The sequence below is a fragment of the Eucalyptus grandis genome, chromosome 5 (genome assembly GCF_016545825.1).
Source record: "Eucalyptus grandis isolate ANBG69807.140 chromosome 5, ASM1654582v1, whole genome shotgun sequence".
In the NCBI taxonomy this organism is placed as follows: Eukaryota; Viridiplantae; Streptophyta; class Magnoliopsida; order Myrtales; family Myrtaceae; genus Eucalyptus; species Eucalyptus grandis.
This window is the reverse complement of record NC_052616.1, coordinates 9,297,041-9,324,253: the sequence shown is the minus strand read 5'-3', so window position 1 is coordinate 9,324,253 and position 27,213 is coordinate 9,297,041. Positions and strand designations below refer to the sequence as shown.

The window sequence follows — 27,213 nt, the reverse complement described above, 5'->3', positions numbered from 1 at the left end:
AGAAAATAGGAATTTGCAGCAGCAACTGATCCAAGGAGGAGTTTGTTGGAATTGTTCAACTGCTGTTTTCTGTCATGTTTTCCTCCGTTTTCCTCTGTTTTTTTATTTATTTATTAAAAAACAGCCAAGTTCATTTAGTTATGCATTTAGTGTTTTTGCTATTTTCTAGGAAGTTAATAGCACGTTTGTGTGTAGTTATGTGTTGCACATACGTGAGCAGTTTCTACTTTGTATTTAGTTGTTGTACTCGACAGTTTTTTTTCTTTCGCACAAGACGTATGAAGTGCTATGCTCTGTTTTTTTTTTTTTTATCTTCTTTCTCTCTCAAACAACAAATTTTTTTGCTGTTTTGATTGTTGTTTTTATGAGCTTTAACAAATATCCAGGATGACGGATGAATTTATAGATTCCATAAGCTATAAGCTTGTGATGATCCTCATGATGAATTTTGATCAAATGCGTGAACGCCCCCCCGCAAGCAGTTCTAATCGCCAACTTCCTAATGATTCCCCCAAATACAATCATGGCAAAGCCCAGATTGCTAATCCACTAGCATTCTTACAAAGCTGGAAAATTACTCCACTAGAGAAAACAACATTGCAAGAAGATAATTCCGGCGAGAGGAGCAGGGTTTGTGACTGTGATTGGAACAGACATTCGGGTTTGCGAAGAGAGCCTCAGTGCCATTGGTGTGATGTTCCATGACATGCCCATACCTAGGCAACGTGTTGTTACAACAAGCTACGATAGCTGACCTCGATTGAAAGTGAATGAAGTTTGCAGACGAGACAATGGACTTGAAGCTCATGGACGTCTTAAAAGATTGTGGATGATGAATCTAGGAAAGAAGAGCCGATAATGAACGGCAAACGGCGGACTGAAGCTCATGAGGAGTGACAAGGATGGGGCAAGCAGTGAAGACCGAGAGAGCCACAGCCAAGGATTAGGCAAGCGACAAAGACCGGGACTGGCGCGGCTGAGGATTAGGCAAAAGCAACGGGGGAGAGGAAGGAAGAAAACGTGAAAATTTATAGAAAAGTCATTTGGGCATTTTCTTCAATTTCTTATCCAATAGCAGATTTTGACCAAATTCCCCATGTTCAAGTAGTTGGAAATGGCCCTCTGGTTAGCCTAGGTCCTTATCTGAGATTGACTTAACCACTTCAGGCTATTCTTTGAAACAAAGTCCACTCTATGCCATTTTTTGAGAAAATAACCCCACTTCGGGCCCTTAATTATTGTATGAAAAATCTAGGAGGCAAGATGTAATTGTCCTTATTTTACCGGACAACTTTGCCCCTCTCGAGTGAGCATAAGCTATTGAAATGAGAACACCTGGCTAGAATTTGGCCGGAGACAACATTAGGGATACTCTAAGATTCAATTGAAAACATCATGGAGTTTTTGCCAAAATTGAGACATTGGAGACAAGGGCGACGCCCCTAAAAAGTTGGGAGGCAAACCAGAAGTTAAAACAAATAAATCCTTAAGTTGAGAGGCAAGATGAGAAATCTAGCAAAACCTAATAACAAAATGTACAGTGTGGCTCATTATAGCATATATCTATTCACACGGCCTAATCAATAATACAAGTTACACCAACCCACAATGCATTTTCTCCTTAGAGAATCCACATCAACTATTCATGTCAAATAAAGAATAATAGATTGTATAGTTGAAGGGAAATATCCATTATTTTTTTTCAATAAGCCATGTTTTGGCAATAAAATACTATTATTACTCTACAAGTGAGAAATGGTTACTTATAAATATCTACGATCTGTGTTCTCTATAAATGACCAAAAATACCTTGCATACGTATTATTAGGAAATGCATTGACATAAACATGGCAGTAAGAAGAGGTAACGAAAAACTGTGTAAACTCTAAAAACAAGTCAAAGTGGTTTGTCCCACACTAGCACTTCTAAGTAGTAACTCTACTAAAGGGATCCTATCAAAGGACTAGTTTTCAGTACAACTGTTATAATTTTGCTTGCTCAATAACTATTTTGGTCGCAACGTAACGAATAACAAGTTATGCCAAAGGATGCTGTGAATATAGCCATAATCACACTTGTAACCCAAGTAAATTCACAAGATTTTTTATACAACCATTGAGATATACACAAAATGTGTGCAAGATCATCATTAGGACCATCGTACTTGTAGACAATCAATGAACCGATCAAATTAACCAACCAAAGTTAGCTTTGGTCCTTATGTTTGAACAAAATCAAAATCCTCCGTAATAGTTGGACGGTTGTAAAAAGTCATGACAAATCCTGTAGCTACTTGTACTAAAAAACAAGTAGGCGTAATTTCTCTTGGACAATAAAATATGTCGACGTGATGAGAAATATATTTACTAATTATCTCGTTTGCTGTCATCTGAATCTCGAGACATTCTTCTAATCAATCCTAAAGGTTATTAAGATAGATAAGCAAATAGTAGCCCCCTTTGAGAACTATATAGGAGAAATTCATCTCGTACAACTCAAACAAAAATCGAAAATATTGCTTTCGTTTTAAGGCATATGGAGTACAAAGTTTGAAACTCTGCCATCAATCCTTTCTAACTTCTCCACATATACGAACTAGTATAGCAAGTCAGCTCAATTGTCTTTATTTTGATCGTTAGAGGCCTTTTGAATCTTTTATTTACATTATTCTTCCCCCTAGATTTGTAATTTTCTTTTTCTTTTTTTTATTGTAAGGCAACTTTACTCTTCTTTTCTTTATAATTGATAGGAGTTCCCTTGTTAAGACCCTATGCATCGATTGAAACCTCAGATTCATTTTAGGACTACGATGATTCAATAAAGCATCAAACCAAGTCCAAAGATTACTTGAATAAGAACTAATAGATCATCACTAATTGAATGAATAGATATTATGACTAAACATTCAAAGGAGCCACTACAAATAAAGCCACTGTGACACCCATCAAAGGAGTAGTCACCCATCCATGAGCTACTTTACCATATTATGAATTCAATTATCTCAATAAATCCCGTTTAATAGTTTGTCTTGGTCCAAATTGAGAACTACCCTCAAAGGTTTGCATACCCACAAATCCTATTTTGCATTCATTGAGATATGTTGACTTTTTTTAGCATTCCGTTGTAAATAAATGATCTTATCATAGATCTATTTTGACCTTGAAATTAAATAATAATGAATATGGCAACTCTAGTTGTCATCTCTATATTTGGTTTAGTTTTAAGTTTTTCTAGGTACACCTTATATACTGCTTTTAGGCAACCCTCTCAACAATTAAGAGATCTATTCAAAGAGCACGAGGACTATTTGAAGTAATAAGCCTCCCAGCATTGGGCTGCTTATGACTTCAATTAAATAGATGCAATTTCAAATAATTTCACCCTCTTAGTTAGAACTCTCCTATACATGATATTACATCTAAGATGACAACATTTAATTCAAAGTTCCCAAGATAAGTAACACCTGACCTCTTAATCCTCTCACATAATGAATGTGAATTCGAATCAGAAATCTTTTTCATCCTACAACCATTTAAACAATTTTTTTTTTGGATTGTTCAATTTTGCAAGTATTTTGCTCCTTTTACATACTTGGAATTTGTTTTTGACTTCTTGCGTAAAAAATAACCAGGTAGGTAAAGGTGGGAACCGTACAATTATTAATTTGAAGAATTTACATCAAAATTAGCTCCGTCCTGCACCATACCATCGTATCTTCTACATGTATTAAACACATAGATATCTTATATTCCAAATGGCCGTAGATGAATCTTACTTTGCAAAGTATGCCAGACACACAATAACAAAAACCTTGTAAGACGAAGTACAACAATGCCTCCAAAGACATTGCACGCAATCCCTATATAAACTAAAGTGAGACCTCACTAATACGCAATTCAACAAGCTGTCTCAAAGAACTCGCACGCGCAATCGGTCGAGCATCTTAACCATGAGAAACATTTCGCACAATTTCTTCTTCATTTTCGTCCTCCCCTTCACACTCCAACACGCCTTCAAATCCAAGACGATATTGAAAGAGGATAGACCTTGCAAGAGATTCGTCCTCTTCTTGCAGGACAAGCTCTTCAAAGGGACCGATGCGGCCAATGCAACGTCAACTGCTGTCACTAGAGGTGTTAAAATGGGTCTTAGAGCCAAATATGACCCATTTAAATCATAAATTAGTCATATATGGGTCACCTATTTTTGACAAAAAAATAGTTAAATGGATTTAACAATTAAAAACTTTTTTTTTTGTCAGTCCTACTCTATTCCTACTCTACACTCACTTTCAGACTTTTGCCCTGCCTCTTGTAGGGCGTGAGAGTTGAAACCCACTCCTGAAACTTACGCGTTCCCACTCCATCCCCCCTTGAGAAGGTGGAGATTTGAACCCCTCACCTCCCCCTTCCATGTTGGAAGTGGCCACTAGAGCGAATCCCAGTGATTACAATTAAAGACTTTGATAGGTGGGTCTTAAGTGGATCTTAAATAGGTTGAATTAAGAACCCATTTTCAACCAAAGCCTCACAATCTCTCTCTTACCTAACTTTACAAAAATATATTTATATAAAAATCGAAATTATAATTATTTTTTTATTTTAAATTTCTTTTCTTTTTCCTTTCTTTTTTTTTTTTTTCTTTCTTCTTCCTCTTATGGCCGACATGGCGATGGCCGGTGACCAGCTAAGTGAGCCTCAAGCTCGCCGGCGTCGAGCGAGCTCGAGCTCACTGGATCTGCCGCCTCGTTAACGCCCGGCGAGGCTCAAGCCCTGCCAATCTGGCGAGACCCGAACTCGCTGACGTCGGGCGTGGCTAGAGCCTCGCTAGATCTAGCGAGGGGTGAGCTCAAGCTCGCCCGATGCCGACGAGCCTCGAGCTTGCTAGATCTGGCGAGGCGAAGGCCTTGTCGACGTCCAGCGAGGGGCAAGCTCAAGCTCACTAGATCTGGTGAGGCGGAGGCCTTGTCGACGTCCGACGAGGCTCGAGCCTCACCGATCTGGCGAGACTCGAGCTCACTGGCGTCGGGCGAGCTCAAGGCTCGCCTGTGGCCAGCCGCTAGCTGTCATCGTGGCCGGCACTGGCCAAAGAAGACGAAGAAGAAGAACAAAAAAGAAAAAAAGATAATTAAAATTTATATTTTAAAAAAATAATAATAAAAAAAGATTAATTTTGAAAAAATAAAAAATAATTAAAATTCGATTTTTTAAAATAATTATTTTTTAAATTTGTATTGTATAAAAATATTTTAGCAACACCATTTTCAAATATATATATATATATAAGAAATAAGCTTGGAAGTATTTTAGTAATATAATCTTATAAAAAAAACATAGGAATAGGTTTTTCTAAATCAAGTTAAATATGAAAATATTTTATTAATATGGGTTGGGTCGAATATGGGTTTGGTTTGGGTCGGGTCGGGTATGGGTCGGAAAATTTACATTAAGTATAAATAGGTCATAAATTGGTTAATGGGTCAATTTGGGTCGGACCATTAATGATCTAACTCAAACTCGACCTGACCCGCTCGTTTAATAGCTCTAGCTGTCGCACAGAAGATCGACGGATTTGGCGACTTCTTCTTCGCAACTTCTTCTCGGGGGAGATGGTCGTATTCAATGATGCGGTGACAAGGGGCCACGTGTTCCATTCAGCCCCGGTCGCTCGAGGTCAGGGGTTCTATATCTGGGACTTGAAGACCTTCTATAATGCGTGGTTTGGGTTTATCTTGGTGTTCAATTCTACGGAGCACCAGGGCACATTGAACATAATGGGGGCAGAAATTATTGCAGACAAGGTTAGGTTTTTATTGGTCGTTGGCGGCACCGGCAACTTTTTCATGACAAGAGGAATTGTCGCAGCGGAATTAAATTCTTTCGAAGGACTAGATCATTTTCGTTTGAAGATGGATATTAAGCTATACGAATGCTATTAGTCCCCAGTGCTGAACTTTTAGAGTACTTTTATTTGTGCTATGGCATGTGATGTGACATAAGTTGTTTTGATCTCACACTAGGCCTAGTGAGAACTTATCTCTCTCGCTGGAATGAGGGATTTTGTTGGGTGACAAATTCATCATGAGTTTTATCTACTCATTTTGGACCTTGCTGTTCTTTCAGTTGTATAGTTCCAATGCCGTGATCGCTAAACGGACTTCCAAGGATAATCGCTTGAACACTGGAATGCAACTTCTATGAAATTGAAAACTGGCCTTGTTTTACCAAAAAATAAAACTTAAGATGATTTCTTCTCTTAATCTTCAACTTAGGCTAGTTGCTGCGCATCTCTTTACAGATATATCAACATCTTGGGAGGGGCATGCCAATATTTTATGGGATTATGCATTGCCTCTTTGCCTGACACCAACCAAAGCAGATAAACCAATCCCAACCGATCACAGGAGAGTGTCGTCTGGTGCTTTCACAGTCAGACTATATCCATTAGAAGACGAATAGTGGTCCAATAATATCTTATATTGAAAATTTGCTTCAAGAAACAGGTACAACGAATTAGGGGGGAAAAGAGAGAGGGGGCGTCCCAGTACAGTGGACTGCGGGGTCCAAAAACTGCTATATAAGGTGAAGCGAAGATCCATCTAGGGTCACGAGCAATAGCCAAAAGCTAGCAACTACACATATTTAACCATGAGAAACATTGTTGCGCGCACATCATCCTTCCTTGTCCTCCTCCTCCTATGCACAAGCCAATTCGCATCGGCTACCAGGAAAACCCTCAACAAGGAACACCCGTGCAAGAGGTTTGTCCTCTACTACCACGACATACTCTTTGATGGCAGCGATGTGGCCAACGCGACATCTGCGACTATTGCTAACGAGACCAAGCTTGGCGACTTCAAGTTTGGGAAGCTGGTTGTGTTTGATGACCCAATGACGAAAGATAACCATCTTCACTCCCCAGCAGTCGCTCGAGCTCAGGGCTTCTATTTCTACGACATGAAGAGTGACTACAACTCATGGTTCGCCTATACTTTAGTGTTCAACTCCACTGAACAAAAGGGCACATTGAACATCATGGGTGCAGATATAATGGCAGCTCAAACTAGGGATTTTTCCATTGTGGGCGGCACTGGAGATTTCTTCATGGCAAGAGGAATCGCTACCATTGAGACCGACACTTTTCAAGGAGCCAAGTATTTTCGCCTCAAAATGGACATCAAATTATATGAGTGTTATTAGAGAAGCTTTCTTCGCAGAGCTCTCATTCTTGTGTGTGTTCTGCAAGAAGAGAGATTGATTATCTTATCCAACTAAGTATTTTCTTTACTTTCATTGCTGCGACTGGCATTTAGTGAGAACCAATTATGGAAGTAAATTTGTGAGTGTACTGAAAACAAATCCATTTGACTTCTCTAGTGTCATTTTTATGCAATAAAGATCCCACCAAACTTTTCGAAAGAGATGTGTTTGGTATCTGGGTTGGCAATCCTCCAAAACATTGCCTTTCTTCCTTTTGTTTTTACGACGGAAAAGCCCATTATAGGTAGGTCAAATTCAGACACATATGAAGGATTCTCCAAGAATTATATAGTTCAGGAAATATTTTCCTCTTTGAATTGACTTTTATCGATCTAAGAAATACGTCGACTGGTTTTTCTTTAGGGGATAATGAGGCACATTACTTGAAACGTATGGATTATTGAGTTAATTTGCAGCAATCCCTTCCTTTCAAGCAATTTCGGATATGCACTTTATCGAGTTTATTTTGACTAATGACAGAGAAAAAAAAATGTGTTTATTAAACCGACTAAATGAGTTGTACATATCATATCGTTTCAAATTCAAGTTAATTTCGCTTTCTTCATTTCACGTTTCGCCTTGTGGTCGTGCTTAGATGCAATAAAGCGTCGTTTCCAACATCGTCACTTGCCAAACAATGATATCTCGCATATTTATTGATAATCAGTCAGCGCTTATGATTGAATGGACCATGGTAACCAACTTCCACCAATTTTGGATTTGGTTTTGATACTATCTCACCACTAAAAATTGTATGGTCAAACGGGAAAGGGGGGATCGCGTGGTAGAACCAACAACTCTACTCAATTTAGCATTATTTTCCGGACGAAAATTCAACAGCTGCTCCATAGAGAGGAAATAAAAAAATAATAATAATAAGAAGAAGAATTTAGAAAGTTCAAATGGACCAGTTGATATATTAATCCTCCTTGAGGTCCTACCCGGAAGCTAATTTTAATGTCGCCAAGACTATTATATAACGAAAAGATTAAAGGAGGATATGGCAATATTGGTAGCGCCACCCCAGGAGCCTCTTATATGTTCTCATTCAATCATGGCAAGCATCCCTAGAAGTCTAGGCCATGTCTCAATCAACTTTTGAGTTATGAATCAAATGTAGAACCAATGGAACAGAAACCGTTTGGTAATGCAATTTGATTTCTCTATTTCTGAAACAGATTTCTATTTCAGAAATAGAGAAATTGAAGAAATCGAAACTGAAATTTTTAACTTCTCGTTTTTGAAATAGAAATCGAAACCGAAATCAAACCATATAAAAGAACCTTGTGCTTTCTTGCTAACTTAATTCACTCATAACCACAACTTCACAAATTATTGCTAATTTTCTTTTTCTTATTTTGCTCGTGTTTTTTTTTCTTTTTGCATTTTTTTTCAATTTTTTTTTTATAACTTTCTCTTTAGGATGAAAGGCAATTGAATGGGTCCCCAATTTTCAAAAACGACCAAAGTTCTTAAATGCTTACTTAAAAGCAATGGGGCTCTTTTCTCCTAGAAAAGGCACGCGCATGGCCAGTTGAAGAAAAAGTTCTTACGTAATAGATGAATAAAAAACGTGCCTAGAAATTTAACCTTATTTTTTTACGGATTCAAAATTCTTGCAAAATCAAAATAATTAGATTGTTACACAATCTTGAATTTTAATTCAAAGGCGAGAGATTCTCTATGCAAGGGCCATTAAAGGTTCATTGAGCAACAATAAAGAAATTAGGAATGAGCAACCGGACTGAATCAATTCAAGAATCAAAATAAACCGACCTTCCCCCGATTGGTTCCTAACCATAAATATTACTTTAAGGTAGAATTCTCATATATTTCTTTACACCATTAATTTTATTTTGTTGATAATCTTATATAATACTAGTTTTTGATAAAATGACAAGGCTGTATAAGCGCCATTGATGGCACCCATATTCATGCTTTCACAGTACTTGTCTGAACCTACGCAGGATGAGCTTGCAAACGATACATTGACCGAGGAGGGAAGCCAAATAAATATGCTTAGAAAAACAATTGCTAATAAAATGGCAAGGAATAATAATATGCCGGAAATTCCATATACTTTTGTAATGTATTAGTATTATTTCAACTATTATTTTGTATTTGAGGATTTCCCATGTTGTTTTAGTATTATTTCGACTATTATTTTGTATTTAAGGATTTCTTATGTTGTTATCTAATCAATTTCTATTCCTAGAAATAGAAATTTTGTTCTATTATCAAACGGATTTCTGTTTCAGAAATAGAAATTTTGAGTCGTTATCAAACGGGTTTCTTTGCTCAGAAACTTGTCCGGGGAATAGAAATTAAGAAATTGATTTCTGGCCAGAAATCAATTTTTGTTTCAGAAATTTTGTCATGCGTAGCCTTTGAAACTGAATCTTTTCCTTGTGTCTAAGAAGACTCATATTGTATTAGAAATGCTTACATGCGAATCAAATGCGGTAGGGAACTATAAAGTGGTGTTAAAGATTATAAATTGACTTATTATACTCCTCACTATGTAACAACAATAAATTGATCACTCTTCATTTTTTTTCTTATCAAAGGTAACAGAGGTGTCCAAAGGTTTCCTTGGGCCAAGAAACAAAGAGAAAATGTGTATGAACAATATATGCACTAACAAGACTCTAGGGACTTTTTCCATCATATTTATGTTATGAACTAAAAATTGTAATTTTTTTTTTTTGTGACCAATTCTTAACATGATGAAGACTTTATTTGATTTGTGCTTAAGGCCCGTCCGCCCAAGTTGGGCCCAGAAAGCCCGGCCCACGGGAATAGGGCCCGTGGAAAGAAGGGGGTATAAAAGGGAGGAGAGAGAGAGAGAAAAGGGACCGTTTAATTAAAAGAAACGACATACACTTCTCTCCCTCCCTCTCTCTGTCGTTTTCCTCCAAAAGGGAAACAGTGACTCCCGAAGGCGTTTTTGCTTCACCGGATCAACAGGATCAAGATTTCTCTTCCTCCATTGGCGTCGGTGTTTAATCTGTGGCTAAAAGGTACGCTCGAATCTGTGGTGTGCTTTAGGATCCGTGATACGTGTTAGAATTCCTGGGCTTGTCTTCCGCTTGAGTTTAGGGGTTCGATTTAGTGTCGAATCCGGTTTTTTCGGGGATCAGTCATTCCCAACATTGGTATCACAGCCCTAGTTCACGTTTTCCCGATCAATTTCATGTTCTTTGATTGAGTTTTCGCGAAGAAACTTTCGGCCGTACGGATCAGGACAAAAATCCCGACACACGAGCGTTCTTCGGCCTTTTTACTGAGTTTTCGTATGTCGAAACTGTTTTCTGAAAAGATGGGGAGAAAGGTGACGTCGAGACGAGTCTGGAGGTACGTCGTACGCCGGGCGACGCCGCACGCGCCCACACGCGCAGCCAGAAGCCGCTGCGCGTGGGCGCGACGCGCTCGGAAGCGTTGCGTCGCCCAGCGCGTGCGGCACACGCGCCGGTCGGCGAACCGACGCGTGCGCACCGCCGGCCGGCGAGCCGGCACGCGCCAGTCCGCGGACCAACGCGTGCTGACGTCAGCATGACGTCACCCAACGGTCAATAATCGCTAGGGTGACGTCATCGATGACGTCAGCACGGCGACGGTTCGCCGGACGGTCACCGGCCGGCGACCCGACCCGCGCGTGGCACGTGCCGGCTGACGTCTGTGTGACGTCAGCCCGCACACGCGCGCGGCACATTCCGTCGGTTCGCTCGAGCCGGGCCCACCGGCCCGACCAACTCGGCCGGCCCGACCGGTCCGACCGTTCCGACGACCGTCGACCGCCGTTGACCGTTGACGACTGTTGACCATTGACCGACGACCGTTGACCGTTGACCGTTGACCCCAAAAAAAAAGAGAGGAAAAGAATGTGTTTCTTTTTCAATTAAGTCTATGTGGATTATAATGTGATCCCTTGTTTGTTCTGCATTTGTTGCAGGAATAATGCCTCCTCTGAGATTACGCTTACGCGCACCTATTCGTGCAATTACCGATGAGCAAAAGGATAGACTGTCTAAGTTGATAGCTGAGCTGACTGATCATCGATGGGAGAGAGGTGACTTAATTGATCATGTCCTTGAAGTCAACGGGAAAATTCAACAGGTCATATGGAATGGTCGTCCAATGTCACAGTCAGAGATGGTGCGATTTTTTATAAACACTCTTCCACCTGAATGGCAAGATGTGTTGAATCGCATATGGGATGTCAACGGAGCTGCTTCCTATAAGAAAATTGTGATGGATTTTGTAAATGAATATTACTGTATTGTTTCAAGGGAAAAGATCAAGAAATTGAACAAAAGAGGATCTTTCCGTTCGTGTCCGACTTGGTGTTAGTTGTATTGGCTGATATATATTAAGTGTGCTTTGTGGACAACTTAATGTAATGTTTACTACCTGATTGTTGATACTGTAGCAACTTATATGTTATTGGTGTTAATTGAAAGCATTATTGTTTTATTGGATGCCTATAATGTGTTGCTTTCATTCATCTTTGGTTCTTTGTGGGTAATTAGTCGTGGGTAGTTTTAGAAGTTTTTGTAACTTCATAGAATTGATTTTGCATAAGATAATTATATTGATGATAGTTTTAAGTTAGGTTTTTTGGAGGATGATTGGAAACATAGTGACCTTTTGATTCTGAAGCCTTACTTGAAATTATTCATTAATATGATGGGTCTATGTAAAAAGGGATGCATAAATGACAGGCATTAATAATTCGTGCATATGTCTCGATGTGTTCGATCAATGACTTCAGCCACAAAGAGCATAGTTGCCGAGCTGAACAAAGGTGAAAAGCTCAATGGTGACAACTATGAAATTTGGCACATGAAAGTCCAATATGTGCTGGAAAAGCAAGAAGCACTAGAAGCTCTTGTCCATATTATGGAAGATCTTGAGGATGCTGTGTGCCACCTTGAGCTAATAGAGGACCGTCTAACGGCATTTGAGTCAAAAGTAGACATTTACAATGCTGGTTCTAGCTTAGAAAGGGCTTTGAGCTCTAAGCGCAAGCGTATTGATTCGTTCAATATGTGAGATTGCAAAGGATCAAGTCCTTGTTGCAAGAAATCAAAAGTTAACCAACACAAGAGAGGAAAACGTCCTCAAGTGAAGAAAATGTTAAGGGTGAAGTGTTACAATTGTGACCAGAAGGGTCACTATGCTCGCAATTGTCGTGAGCCAAAGAAGGTAAACACCCCTTGTACTTTTCAGAACTTTACTTATGTGTCAAGTTCTGTATTCTTAACTGAGTCTAATCCTTTGTGGACTGTAGATTCAGGAGCGACGGACCATGTAGCGAAGGATAGAGGATCCTTTGTGGAATTCCGACGAGTGCCAACTGGAACTAAGTGGATCTATGTGGGAAACAACTCCAGAGCTGAAGTGAAAGGAATTGGCACATGCCAACTCAATATGCGTGGTGGACGCACTTTGTTCTTTCATGATGTATTGTATGCTCCGGAAATTCGTCGGAATTTAGTGTCTGTTTTAGTGTTGGTTAGACTAGGTTTTAATATGAACTTCCATAATAAAGGTGTAGATTTGTATTTGGATATAAACTACTATGGTTGTGGTTATTTTCTGGATGGTTTCATTGTATTAGATATTGAGTATGTCAATGCAAATGTTAGTTATTCCCTTATCACGTCTCCTAATTCATATAATAATGATGTGAATGTGTGGCATGCTAGACTTGGTCACATTGGCCAACAGCGTATGAATAGACTAGCCAAAGAGGGCTTGTTGGGCAATATTGAAAAAGTCGATTTGTCCATATGTAAGCATTGCCTAGAAGGGAAAACAACAAGGAAACCATTTGGAAAAGGAAAAAGAGCTGAACTTCCTCTGCATTTAATCCATACTGATATCTGTGGTCCAATGAATGTGAAAGAAAGGCATGGGGCTATTTATTTCATCACTTTTATAGATGATTACACTCGATTTGGATATGTCTATTTGATTTATCATAAATCTGAAGCAATAAGTTGTTTCAAAAGGTTTATGAACCTGGTAGAGAATCAATTAGACAAGAAAATAAAAGTATTTAGATCCGATCGAGGTCAAGAATATTTATCTGATAAGTTCAGAAAATTATGTGGTGAAAAGGAATAGAAATACAGTTGTCTATTCCATATACTCCTCAACAAAATGGTGTTGCAGAGAGAAGAAACAGAACCCTATTGGAAATGGTTAGGTCCATGATGGCGCATGCTAACTTATATATCACTTTTTGGAGTGATGCGTTGTTAACTGCTGCCTATATACTTAACCGAATGCCTTCTAAATCAGTTAGTTCCACTCCATATGAGTTATGGATAGATAGAAAACCGGACTTAAGTTTACTTAAGCCATGGGTTATGCTGCCTATACTCATAAGTCCTGTCACAAGTTTGGGAAATTGAGTCCCAGATAAAAGTAGAGTATTTTAATGAGATACTTCGAACACTCGATTGGGTATGTGTTCATAGGTGAGCAGGAAAATAGGAGTATAACTGAATTTGAATCACGAGATGTCACATTCTTAGAGGATGAGTTTCCTAAGAAGGGCGAAATAAGGGAAGATCACTCCCTATTTGAAACCTTGGATCAAGATAATGACCTTAGTGGACTTCATCCAAGTGGGAGCACAATGGGAAATGATGTGCAAAGTGTACAATCTCCCATACGGCGAACAAGTCGCCAAAGTATTCCTCGTCGACGTTTTGACATTGAAGGGGAGACTTTTATGGTTGCTCCACAAGATGAGGATGAGCCAAGAAATATCAATGAGGCTCTGAATTGCCCTGATAAGGAAAAGTGGATTCATGCAATGGAAGAGGAAATGGAGTCAATGAAATCAAATCAAGTCTGGGAACTGGTTGATCTTTCAAAAGGACGCAGAGCTATTGGGAACAAGTGGGTTCTCAAAATAAAGCGAAAGGCTAATGGCTCGATTGAAAGGCATAAGGCTCGCCTTGTGGCGAATGGGTACAATCAACAGGAAGGAATTGATTATGAAGATACGTTTTCTCCTGTAGTGAGATTTACCTCGATTCGCATTATTCTGGCAATAGTGGCTAGTCTGGATCTTGAGTTACATCAAATGGATGTAAAGACTGCTTTCCTCAATGGAGAATTAGAGGAAGAAATATATATGGAACAACCTGCTGGTTTCATAGTGAAAGGCCAATAAGAAAAAGTATGTCGACTTTTGAGGTCGATATATGGTCTTAAGCAGTCATCAAGACAATGGTATATACGTTTTCATAATGCCATAATGGCATATGATTTTACAATAATTGATGAGGATCATTGTGTATATATCAAAAGATCCAATGATCAATTTGTGATCATATCATTATATGTTGATGATATACTAATTGCTGGAAGCAATATGGAGTTTGTTAAGACTGTCAAGAGTTGGTTGTCTTCCAACTTTGAGATGAAGGATATGAGTGAGGCTGCATACATTCTTGGAGTTAAGATTTCGAGAGATCGTTCGAAGAGATCGTTGTCTCTTTCGCAAGAAACCTATATAAATAAGGTTCTTGAACGATTTCGTATGCAAGACTGTAAACCCATTGACACTCCTATTGCAAAAGGTGAAGGATTGAGCCATAAACTGTGTCTAAGGACTCCACAAGAGAAGGAACAAATGAAACATGTTCCTTATGCTAGTGCTGTAAAGAGCTTGATGTATGCTATGATGTGTACAAGACCTGACATATGTTATGTAGTTGGAATGGTGAGTAGATACCAATCCAATCCAGGTCAAGCACGTTAGAAAGCCGTTAAGAGAATACTGAGGTATCTAAAGTGGACTGCTGATTATACGTTGAGTTATTATGGAAAGGATCTGCGACTTTAAGGCTATTCTGATATTGATTGGGGAGGAGATTTAAATGAAAGGAAATCTACCTCTAGGTTTGTTCTTTTACCGAATAATGGCACCATGTGTTGGAGCAAAGAAGAAACAAAAGTGTATAGCCTTGTCCACGATGAAAACTGAGTTCGTGGCATTATCAGCGGTACAAGAAGGAGTTTGGCTTAAGAGATTTTTGGATCATTTAGGTATTAATGAGAAAGCTGCAAATCCATTGTTGGTTAACTGTGATAGCCAAGCAGTTATAGCGTACACCAAAGATCCAAAGTATCATGGCAAGACCAAACATATAGATACCAAGTATAACTTTGTGAAAGATATGGTTGCACGAAAAGATGTGAACTTACAGTACATATTTACGCATAGAATGGTAGCAGATCCTATGACAAAGCCAATACCTAGAGATGTGTTTTTGTGGTCATGTAAAATCTCTAGGATTGCGTAGAGTCTGATGTACTGGATATTGTAATTTCCCTGAGTTGTTCACATCAATGAACTTGTGTTGTTTCATTATTAATGCCTATGAATTTTTGTATGATCTTTATGCATCTTAATGCTCAGTGCATTATTTTTTGTTGAGAAGTATGTCGGACAGATATAAGATTAGCCCACTCACACGGGTAATCGCCTCTATTTACTATGTGATAAATAGAGATGAGACTGTTTTTAAGCTTATTATCTAGGTGATAATCGAGAGCTCAAGCTTAAAATACGTATGTTGCCTTAACTGAGTGTTAAGATGAGGACATAATACTTACTATGTCCGAAAGTAAAATACCCCACATATTTTACTTTATCTGTCTAAGATGCTAGATGTGAGGTCTGATGAATTTTGTAAAAAGAGTAGATACGTGAACTCAAGTTAGACATTGGGTATGTCTGAACTATCATCTATACGGTATTGAAAGGTGTAGACATACGCTCCATGGGAAAGGAGTTAATACCGTAATACGTATTTCATACTACGTATGCATGAGACGACCAATAAGAGTGGCAAAAAAGTTTGATCTCAACTTTTATGACGTGTGAGACTCTTGAGGAAGAGAGTTCCTCAATTTTTTAAGTCCCCTCATGACTCTTACTTATTCTCAAGATTTATATTTAGTGTTTGCTATCTTAGGGTGTTGCCAATGGTCATGAGATGATTCGATCTAATTGGGCATTTCTAGAAAAGCAAGCTGGACTGAAATTGAGAGTTTGAAGGAAAGAGGAAGATCGATTTCGGAGAATCACATTGTGGTTTTGTATTCACTGGTCGACCAATTATGAGTGTCTTTGTGATAATTATAATTGTGAATACAATATATATATCATGTTTAAAAGAGATCAAGGGAGATATAAATGTGATCAATCGATCTAGGGTACCGCATACTAAATCTACTCAAAGTGTGACGCCCAATTATGAGCCGCTACATATTCCTAACAGATGTATAGCAACGAGCTCTCAAAGTATCTGGTCGCACGGATTATTCACCTGGTATGAAAGTTGAAGAGAGGTAAAGAGAATCTCTGTTCGGCCCACCATGTGCGAGTGGGAGATGAAGACTTTATTTGATTTGGGCTTAAGGCCCGTCCGCCCAAGTTGGGCCCTGGAAGCCCGCCCACGGGAATAGGGCCCGTGGAAAGAATGGGGTATAAAAGGGAGGAGAGAGAGAGAGAAAAGGGACCGTTTAATTAAAAGAAACGACGTACGCTTCTCTCCCTCCCTCTCTCTGTCGTTTTCCTCCAAAAGGGAAACAGTGACTCCCGAAGGCGTTTTTGCTTCACCGGATCAACAGGACCAAGATTTCTCTTCCTCCATTGGCGTCGGTGTTTAATCTGTGGCTAAAAGGTACGTTCGAATCTGTGGTGTGCTTTAGGATCGGTGATACGTGTTAGAATTCCCGGGCTTGTCTTCCGCTTGAGTTTAGGGGTTCGATTTAGTGTCGAATCCGGTTTTTTCGGGGATCAGTCATTCCCAACACATGACAAGACACAACTTGTACGCTATGATATACTACATGTCACAACATCTTGATCTCCATTCAGAATTAGCATCTCCACCTGTGTGCAATACAAAAACATATGTTTTGGTAGGCTAGTTCTCTTTTTTTTTTTTTTTTTAAAAAAAAAACCTTATTTTAGATCCAATCTCAATTATATCTTGAATTTTTTTTTAAAAAAAAATTCCTAACTTTCACTCTGATTCCAAATCTCCCCAAGCATCCAAAAATCACCACTCGTTTTATGACCTAGAGCCAACGATTGGTGAAGGGAAATAGAGATGAAAAGGACAAAAAAGAAAGAAAAGGAAAGGAAAAATAAGAAGAAAAAACTCAGAAAATTAAAAAAGAAATTGAAAAGATCTTCCACATTAGCTCTTACGATGTCATGTGATATGCCTTATGTTCATGTCAGAAAAATTTGGAAAAAATGAAAGAGTAAATTAGTAAATCGTCAAAAAAATCAAGATTAAATTAATTAAATTTTAAAAAAATAGGGCTGAAATAGTAGTGGTATAGTTTTATGAATTTTTAGGTAATTATTTCCCTAGAAACATATGTGCTATGGTGGATGCACGTGGGCGAGAATATGAAAAAGGGAAATAAGAGGAAAGCAGGCAGTAGTGGGTCTACGGCGGCGTCTTAGCATGTGTCAACTTGATGGTTTAGAAATCAAAAAATTATTAGGTTCTTAATCATTGAAGGTTGGTCATAATTACTCAAAAGGAGAAAAGATGACCCACTTTTCTGAAGCTCCGCTCGTTTTTTAATGCCGCCATCTTGGTCTCCAACTTCGACTCGCCTTTTCACCGACCGACCCAATCTTCGTCTCGGATTACGCCAGCGAGAATGAGCTAAACGTGAAACGGGATCCCGCCAACTTGTCAAAGCACCGAGTCATCATAAAGCAAATTTCAACTCTGGCGTCCCAGAAGAAACCCTCGTGGCTGTGTTGTTTTCAGCGCCGTGGATCCATCGTACGATCGCTTTTGAAAAGATGCCGTTCGCATCGATCACGGCACTTGGATGTAGTCAAGAGTCATCGGGCCATGTGCTTTCCTGGAAACTCGGGACCAGCGGGCATCCGGTACCTACCCCAACAAACATTTGCCATTATCATGATTTGACTTATCTCCGCGCCCTGGCCATCATCATCCGGTTATCTTCTTCGCACGGTTCTCTTTTCCATTAACGCATTATGGTCTACAGAGATGGGTGGACCGATACCATCTTAATCATTAGTCAAATGGTCAGGAAAAATTACCAAATCAATCATTAATTTATTATATAAATATTATTTTAATACTAAAATTTTCAATTTTATCAAATTAATCATTAATTTTTGCGCGAGATTTTAATATAATTATTTTGATTAATTTCCACTGAAAACTGTTGATATGACAATCCAGCCATCATCGATCGTTATAATTTATAGATTGTTGAGATGTACGAGTGAGTAATGTTAAAATGAATTCCCACATTGTAGTATTATTTATAGTAGTTAATATATCATATTTGGTCAATAACTTATTAGTCTAAACTCCTTGGTGATTTTCTCGAATAAAGCATGCTCCCAACAACTCTTTTACTATAGTTTTTATATAAATGAATCGCAATTGAATTTTTCCATCTTTAGGTTTGATTTCACTGTCCCACCTTATTTCCTGCATTTCCTGAATCATAGTAAGATTCCCATAAGCACAAAAGTGCCAAGTAAAATTCCCTCTAAATATATATAAACCCAAGATTTATTACCAATAGCCAAGCATCTCCATGAAACATTAGTCATCATATAGATCAGATCCACAAATCTAGACGAAATGAAATCAAAGAAACATTTCCGTTTGGTCTTCATCACGTCCCTTCTCTTTCTTCAGCTTCCGCTTGCTATAATACATTCACCATAGTTCAATCAATCCAAGCTCATTTACAAAACTGCACCAACTCCTTGCATGCTTAAATGAAGCTATTGGCACACAATGGTGGCATTTCTCAACAGTTTAAGTTAGAAAATTCAAGAATCGAAATCCCTCATTGCAACGAGTCTCGTTTCTTAACAAAAAAAAAAAAAAATCAATTAGTAAGTGTCCTTAGAACCTCAACTGTATGTAGAAATTAAGAGCATTACATCTCCTCAGTAATTGGACACTATATTCTTAAAAAACAAGTATTAATTTTTTATCTGACTATTTTGTCAAACCTAAAAATTTGACTTTAGGTCAAAATTGCAAAAACGTAAAAATGAAATCGTTTATAGGTGTCGGTCTAGCATATGCATATAAAATTAGGCATTTAAGTTTCAAATTTTCATTAAAAAATGGCGAAATATTGACTTTTTTAGTCAAATAAAAAATGTCGGTATGACCTTCCACAAAAATTAGGATAGACATTTGATTTAAGGACAATAAAATTTAAAGATCTCACAAATTGATCATCAAAAAATTTGACTTACTTAAACTCACCTCCTTAAGATTGTGCCACTTGGCGCGACCAGACAAGACAGGAAAAAGAACGCCACTTCTATTGGGTAGTCCACTCGCGTGGGGGGCTACCCAGGCCTCTTCATTTCCCTGAACCCAGCCTAGTATGCTAGGAGAAGGGCTTCACGGGGATCTGAGGTGGGCCCCCTTCCTGTGAAGGGGTTGGCGGGGAAGCCCAATGAGGACGTTATACCGTAATTCCAGTTAAATCCCCTGTAAATGGGGTTAACTGGGCACCCTGGAATGCCCGATTCATGGTGGAGTAGTTTAAGGACATGCTCAGGTCCTAAACGCCACTTCTATTTGGCCAAGGTTTTTACGTTTGAGGGTGACCCGAGGACCTTCATTCTCTACACAACACTCACAGAGAACTCCTTTCTTGTGGCGTCGTGGCGTCACATGGAAAGAAAACGCTCAAAGACTGACTATTCCTTGATGCTTGCTAGTCGTCTCGGAGGTTGGTGGTCGTTGATCATCACCACTAGTGTCTATTTCAAAATAGCATAGGACTCGCTCTGTTCTCAGCTGCTTCGCGTCTAGGAGTATCGAAGCGATGAAATCATGCTCAAGACTCGCTCGTTAGCCATGATGCGGATATTTGGATATAAGCCAAGCTCTTATCATCAATCTAGTCGCTTATTGTGGCTCCTTTGTACTCATTGACCCAGTAACAGTAATACCCTGTCCTCATTTTGATAGAGGAGGAAACAGAGATGTCTCCGTTAAAATCGGAATCGGTGCCCAAGTATTTCTTCCTGATCGATTGAGGATCACTGATTCTCTTTTGACATGACCTCCAAATTGTCCCTCCCCATAACATTTAAGAAGGATCACGACAAAGCCTGGCCTTCACTCATCTTCGCCTTAGTCTAATTGCTTGGTATCTTTCTGTTGATATACCAAAATCTTTGTAGGTCATGCCAATATGTCCATAAAAAAAATGCATTGCCTCTTAGCCTAACGCGGACAAAGGATAAAGACAAGCTTCTAGTGCTAAGTTACCATTGACGCAGATTCCCGGAAATGCCTCTTCCTAAAGCAAATATACCATATCCCACCAACCAAGAGAGAGCTACCACGTGCTTTGGCAGTCAAAATAGATCCATTAGGAGACAGATAATGGTTATATAATATCTTAAATTGACAAATTATTTCAAGAAAAAAGTATAACGAATTAAACAAAGAAAAAGAAAATAAAAAAGTATGTCCCTACAATGAAATGTGGGTCCAAAGAATTCCTATATAAGGAGAAGTGCAACCCCGTCTATTATTCACAAGCATTAGCCAATTGCTAGCAACTACGCATAGTTAACCATGAGAAACTTGGTCGCACACAAATCATGCTTCCTTTTCCTCTTCCTCCTCCTCCTCTTCACAAGCCAGTTCTCATCGGCTACCAAGAAAACCTTCAACAGGGACCAACCATGCAAGAGGTTTGTCCTCTACTTCCATGACATACTCTTTGGTGGCAACGACGTGGCCAACGCAACGTCTGCAGCGGTCGCTAACGAGACGGGGCTTGGCAACTTCAAGTTTGGGAAGTTGTTCGTATTCGACGACCCGATGACGAAAGATAAAAATTATCTCTCCCCAGCGGTCGCTAGAGCTCAAGGCTTCTATTTCTACGACATGAAGAATGACTACAATGCATGGTTCGCCTACTCTTTGGTGTTCAATTCGACAGAACATAAGGGAACTTTGAACATAATGGGTGCAGATATAATGGCGGCTCAAACTAGGGATCTTTCCATCGTGGGCGGAACCGGAGATTTCTTCATGGCGAGAGGCATCGCAACCTTCGAGACCGATCTTTTTCAAGGAGCCAAGTATTTTCGCATCAAAATGGACATCAAACTGTATGAGTGTTATTAGACACGCTTTGTACCTCGAGGGTTGAATTCTAGCGAGGACTTTTGTTTATCATTGTCTATTAGGAATAAAACCGCTATCTCATTTTGTTCGAATACATATAAGAACTTATTGTATGGAAGATCCGTCTTTCATGTTTAATAATTAAATAAAATCTCCATGCGCAATCTCTGTATTTTGTGAAGTGATCTGGTTGAAACACCTAGTAAAAAGAAGCAGCATATTGCCTAATTTTAGTAACTTTCTTCCCAGATCTCTCATTCTTTTATGTGTTTTGCCAGAAGAGAAACCGATTAAAGCATTTTTCATTGCGTTCATGACTCGACTCGCACTTTGAGAAAACCAATCATGGAAGCTATTTTGAGAGTGGACTGAGAACGTACATCCATTTGACTCTCTATAGTGTCATTTTTTTTTTTTAACATAGATCCCACCAACCTTTTCGAAAGAGATGCGGTTGGTGTTTGGATTGAATTGCCTCCAATAGATTGCCTCTTTCTTCTCTATGACAAAGTTATCCAAGTCAGATAGGTAAATATTAGGCTCAATAACGATACTCTCCTACGCTTATGAACCAGGCTAAATTTTCCGCTTTGAATTGAGTTTTCTCCATTTTCCTCTTGAATGGCCATTGTAGTTTTCTTGAACTTTGACTCACTTCTTCACTTTTTTCGCCTTCCATTTAGATTATCTTCGTCCATCATAGCAACCAAATCCGATAAAACTAATTATCTTTTGCATGTCACTTTCTACGTTGTTGCTCGTTTTGGTAGCTCACATTGCTATGGTTGTAGTCCCAAATAGAGAAGTTTCTCTTCAAAGCTCTATTGTGTGAAGCCTGATTTCGTACTTTTTTGTGATACAAAGTTGCATTTATTTAGCCAAAAATGAATAATATACAATATGTTTTTTCAAAAAATAATCACTTATACTACCTAAAATAATTAATTAATGAAAAATATTTTGATTGCCGACAGCAATTTGTATCTAAACATTTTCATGAATAATAAAAACATTTTTCAGTTCATTAATTATTTATGCGTTATAGGCGATTATCTTTAGAAAAATATTTTCTAATTTTTTTGTAAATTAAATGCGTCTTAATTGCTTAATATCTTTGGATTGATATATATCTTTGGATTGATTATATCAAAAGTTCTAGGTTGTTGACCCAACTCAATCAGGGCCATGCTAACATGTCCTTTGATTGATTATGCTAACATTGGGTCTTGGTCTTCCACCAACCAAAGGACAAAGACAAGCCCGTAGTTCTAGGTCACCGTTGACCCAACTCAATCATGAGAGAGTTTACTCGTGCTTTCGCAGTCAGACTACAATGAAACCGAGCTTGGGAATGCTTTTGCGTCTTAATTGCTTAATATCTTTGGATTGATATATCAAAATCTTGGCAAGGCCATGCTAACATGTCCTTGTGATTATGCATTGGGTCTTGGTCTTCCACCAACCAAAGGACAAAGACAAGCCCGTAGTTTTAGGTCACCGTTGGCCCAACTCAATCATGAGAGAGTTTCCTCGTGCTTTCGCAGTCAGACTACAATGAAACCGAGGTTGGCAACTTCAATTTTGGGAATGCTTTCGCGTCTTAATTGCTTAATATCTTTGGATTGATATATCAAAATCTTGGCAGGGCCATGCTAACATGTCCTTGTGATTATGCATTGGGTCTTGGTCTTCCACCAACCAAAGGACAAAGACAAGCCCGTAGTTCTAGGTCACCGTTGACCCAACTCAATCATGAGAGAGTTTACTTGTGCTTTCACAGTCAGACTACAATGAAACCGAGCTTGGCAACTTCAATTTTGGGAAGCTGATCAGGTTCCACGCTTGACGACGAGGGATAATTACTTTCTCTCTTCGGCGGTCACTCAATCTCAACGCTTTTATTTCTAGGACATAAAGAGTGACTACAACGCCTGGTTCGCCGACATTTTAGTGTTCCATTTAACGGATCACAAGGGCGCTTTGAACATAATGGGTGTAGATATAAAGGCAGCTCAAACTGGGGATCTTTCCATTGTGGACAGAACTGGAGATTTCTTCATGGCAAGAGGAATCGCGATTTTTTGTGACAGATACTCTTCAAGGAGACAAATACTTTAGGAGACAAATACTTTCGCCTCAAAATGGACATCAAACTATACGAATGATATTAGAAAAGCTTTGTTCCTCAAAATTAAATTATTACGACTTCTATTAATCATTGTCAATTAGGAATGAAATCATTATGCAAACTACGCTCCGAATTAACATTTACAAACTTTGTTTTCGATTCTAATAAACCATTGTAAGGATGATACATTTTAAGACTAAATAAAATCTCCACATGCAATCTCTGTGGTTTGTGAAGAGTAATCTAGTTTAAACTAGGGGTGATCATCAGTCTAGGGTAAAGCTAGAACTGGACCAGACCGACCCTGCTGACTAGTTCTGGTGTAGGTTCCTAATTTCGAAAATTGAAAACTGATCCTGACAAGGTAGCTTCTCTAGAACCTATCCATCCAGAAATTGCTCACCCCTACTTAGTAAATGCCAGTCCTGATAGGGCAAGTTCGAATTTTTGGCAGCATCCAATCTATCTCCAACTTGATGAATATGGGCACATCAAATAAACTTTTCAAGGACAAGCATTGTTTGAAAATTCAATTCTTTCAAGCCATTGACAACTCTCAGCATGCCACAATAACCTCACTCAAAATGCTGCAGTTTTGTGAAAGTGGACAAATAATAAAAATAAAAAGACACAAAAGCGCATTGATGAAAATAAATGCCGATGGTTTAAGGCGCGGTCATAGTTTTTTTTTTTTTTGGTCATAGGCGCGGTTATAGTTAAAACACGTATTAATTACATAGAAATTAATTTGAGGGTGGACTGAAAATGCATATCCATATGAGTTTCTCAAGTGTCACTTTCTTCTGATAATGATCCCACTGGACTTTTCAAAAGATGTGCGGTTGGTGTTGGTGTTGAAATTTCCACGAAACATCGCCTCTTTCCTTTTCATTTTGCAACGAAGATTTCCACGTTGAATGATCCTCTATTAAGATTATGATCAGGGTAAATTTTCCCACTTTGAATTGAGTTCTTTCCATTTTTTTTTCCTCTTTATTTGGCCATCGTTGACCCACTTCTCCACTTTTTTCACCTTTTAATTTTTTTTTAACTCCATTTAAATTATCTTCGGTAATCATAGTAATCAAATCCGGTGACGCTAATCTTCTTTTCAAAGTCACTTTCTACGTTGTCGCATGTTTTGGTAGCCCACATTGCTATGGTTATGGTCCCAAATGGAGAGGTGTCTCTTCAAACTCTCTCATGCGAAGTCTAATTTCGTACATTCTCGTGATATAAGTCTACCTCAATTGGAAAAGTCTCGCCAAGAAATAGTAGACAGGGCGGCCAGTAAGCACCAAAGAACGCGGTCCCCATAGTACTGAATAGAAAGTATATCAAGGATGGTCCCTCCCCACTAAGTCACTCTAACAACGCGGGGCTTCACCTTTGCCTTTATAAAAGTTCTTGTCGCAAAAATCCTCAAAATATTAATTGAGCCATACTTAATAAAGGAACAAATCTTACTTTCCAATAAACGAAGTATAAGTATTGCGAAAAAATTAATAGAGGTCTGAGAATCACGATCCTATTTTGATTAAGTGTCTTAAAGATCCTCATTAACAGAATCTTTACTTATGAAAAAAAAGTCACAATAATGAATTGTATGCCTTAATGATTGGTTCTTATCTGTCACATATGTTATCAACATTATGGCTTTATACGAAACATGTTTCAAAGTGAAGTAGAAAGACTGATATATATTACACCGACATCACTAGATGGCTTATTGTAATCTGATTTTTGATTGATCAAGGACCGGCATTGGATAATTAGTAGCTTACCTACCGCTTATTGACAAACCCGCTCAGGCTTCAATTTCAACTCCGCAACAGACTGACTTGGCAACCTAACTCCGCCACTGTCTCACCAGAAACCGGTTGACCGGAGAAAAAACCAAATGGGGTGCGTGTTGGAATTCTCCAACACGTGCATAAAGACATTATTGACCGTCGAGTTCATGTCCTCACGTGTAAATCCCCACTAAGATCCACCCCACTCTCTTCCTCCTCCCACTCCCACCCCCACCCCCAAATTTATTTTTCTTTCCCTCCCCACCACTGATAGATAGGTTGTCCCTGTCACTTTCCCTCCCCCAAAATACATGATGGCTCATCATAGTCCCCTTTTTTTTTAATTATTTTTTAGTTTCTTATCAAAAGCCCTAGCTCCTTTACCTCCTCCTCCTTGCCGCTCGCCACACGACCATTCCTCTTCTCCTCCTCTCGATTCTTCTCCTTCCTCGCCACTCACCGCACAACCCTTCCTCTTCTCCTCCTCTCGATCCTTCTCCTTCCTCGCCGCACGACCGCCTTCCTCTCCTCTTCCTCTCACCTTCGGTCCTTTCTCCCTCATAGCTGTAGTCTCGTTGGATCCATCGCAGCATCACAGTGGCAACCCTCGCCTCAGTCTATGCTCTTTCTCTAGCCGTCTGTCACCGTCCCAGGCTTGCCATCGCTCGCAGCCTCGTCTTTGCTCCCTCGGGCAAAGATTGACCACATGTCGGAAAATCCGACACACGTTGACCGCATGTCCGACCGTGTTGACGTGTCCGACACACTCCGACACGTATCGGACTCTAACTCTCTCCCTCCCTCCCTCTCTATTGATTTTGGTCATCCCTCCCTCTCTATTGATTTTGGTCATCCCTCCCTCCCTCCCTCCCCATATTGATTTTGGTCATCCGTCCATTTAGCTCTTTTCCTATGCGGGTCTTGTTAACAAGTGCAATAGAAGCACTACTTATATAACAGTTAACACTAGTAAATCTAGTAAAATTGTGAGGACAATTGTCCAAAAAAATCCGAAAGCTGTTAATGACCCATAACTACCTATTGATTTTGGTCATCCCTCCCTCCCTCCCCATATTGATTTTGGTCATCCGTCCATTTAGCTCTTTTCCTATGCGGGTCTTGTTAACAAGTGCAATAGAAGCACTACTTATAACAATTAACACTAGTAAATCTAGTAAAATTGTGAGGACAATTGTCCATAAAAATCCGAAAGCTGTTAATGACCTATAACTACTATCTAAGGGGGAGCATTTTTTTGCTTCTTTCTCGCTATATGTCATGTTCTTTTGCGAGCTATTCAGCACCTTGTTATGCGTGCATAAGACTTTCCTTTTGTGATCTCGGACATATTTTCATTCGAAATCATGTAGTAAATAGTTCATAGTTAAGCCATGTTGGAGACCTCATTAACTGAGACGGAAATGAAATATCTTCTAATAAGAACAATGTATGAGATGACTACCATGGTCACAACAAATTCAACCTACCATTCAGTGAAAATTCTAGGGCGGGGTCCTCAACAAAGCCATCATTTTTGGTGGATCTCATGTTCGGGTAACCTATCATAAGATCCACATATTTATGGCGAGCATATCATTTCAAAGACGTGTACAATATATTAAGTGTCTAAAATTGCTTTATTTCTAGTGCGAGCGTGTACTATCTCCTCTCTGGTCCAGGGCCCTTCCGTCTTGGGCTTCTCACAAGGTTCTTTTTATTTTTGGTCGAAGGCTTCTCACGAGGCTGAGATGATAAAAATTAACGGGAATCAGGAGTCGCCATTTTTAAGCCCAAATGAAATGGCATTAGGGTTATCAAGA

At 39.1% G+C, this 27,213-nt stretch overlaps 2 protein-coding genes across 2 annotated transcripts; both read left to right on the top strand.

Annotated features, from left to right (window-relative positions):
- The first annotated feature begins 6,618 nt into the window (after positions 1–6,618).
- On the top strand, positions 6,619–7,286 carry LOC104443949 (dirigent protein 5). The gene has a single exon (XM_010057508.3). It carries the CDS (start codon positions 6,648–6,650, stop codon positions 7,197–7,199), a length of 552 nt encoding a protein of 183 aa, XP_010055810.1. The 5' UTR covers positions 6,619–6,647; the 3' UTR covers positions 7,200–7,286.
- Positions 7,287–20,879: 13,593 nt separating this feature from the next.
- LOC104443948 (dirigent protein 5) lies at positions 20,880–21,709 on the top strand. Its single transcript, XM_010057507.3, has one exon. It carries the CDS (start codon positions 20,915–20,917, stop codon positions 21,470–21,472), a length of 558 nt encoding a protein of 185 aa, XP_010055809.2. The 5' UTR covers positions 20,880–20,914; the 3' UTR covers positions 21,473–21,709.
- The last annotated feature ends 5,504 nt before the right edge of the window (positions 21,710–27,213 follow it).

Coding starts and splice junctions, on each gene's coding strand:
- LOC104443949 (XM_010057508.3), top strand. CDS start 6,648: ATGAGAAACATTGTTGCGCGCACATCATCCTTCCTTGTCCTCCTCCTC.
- LOC104443948 (XM_010057507.3), top strand. CDS start 20,915: ATGAGAAACTTGGTCGCACACAAATCATGCTTCCTTTTCCTCTTCCTC.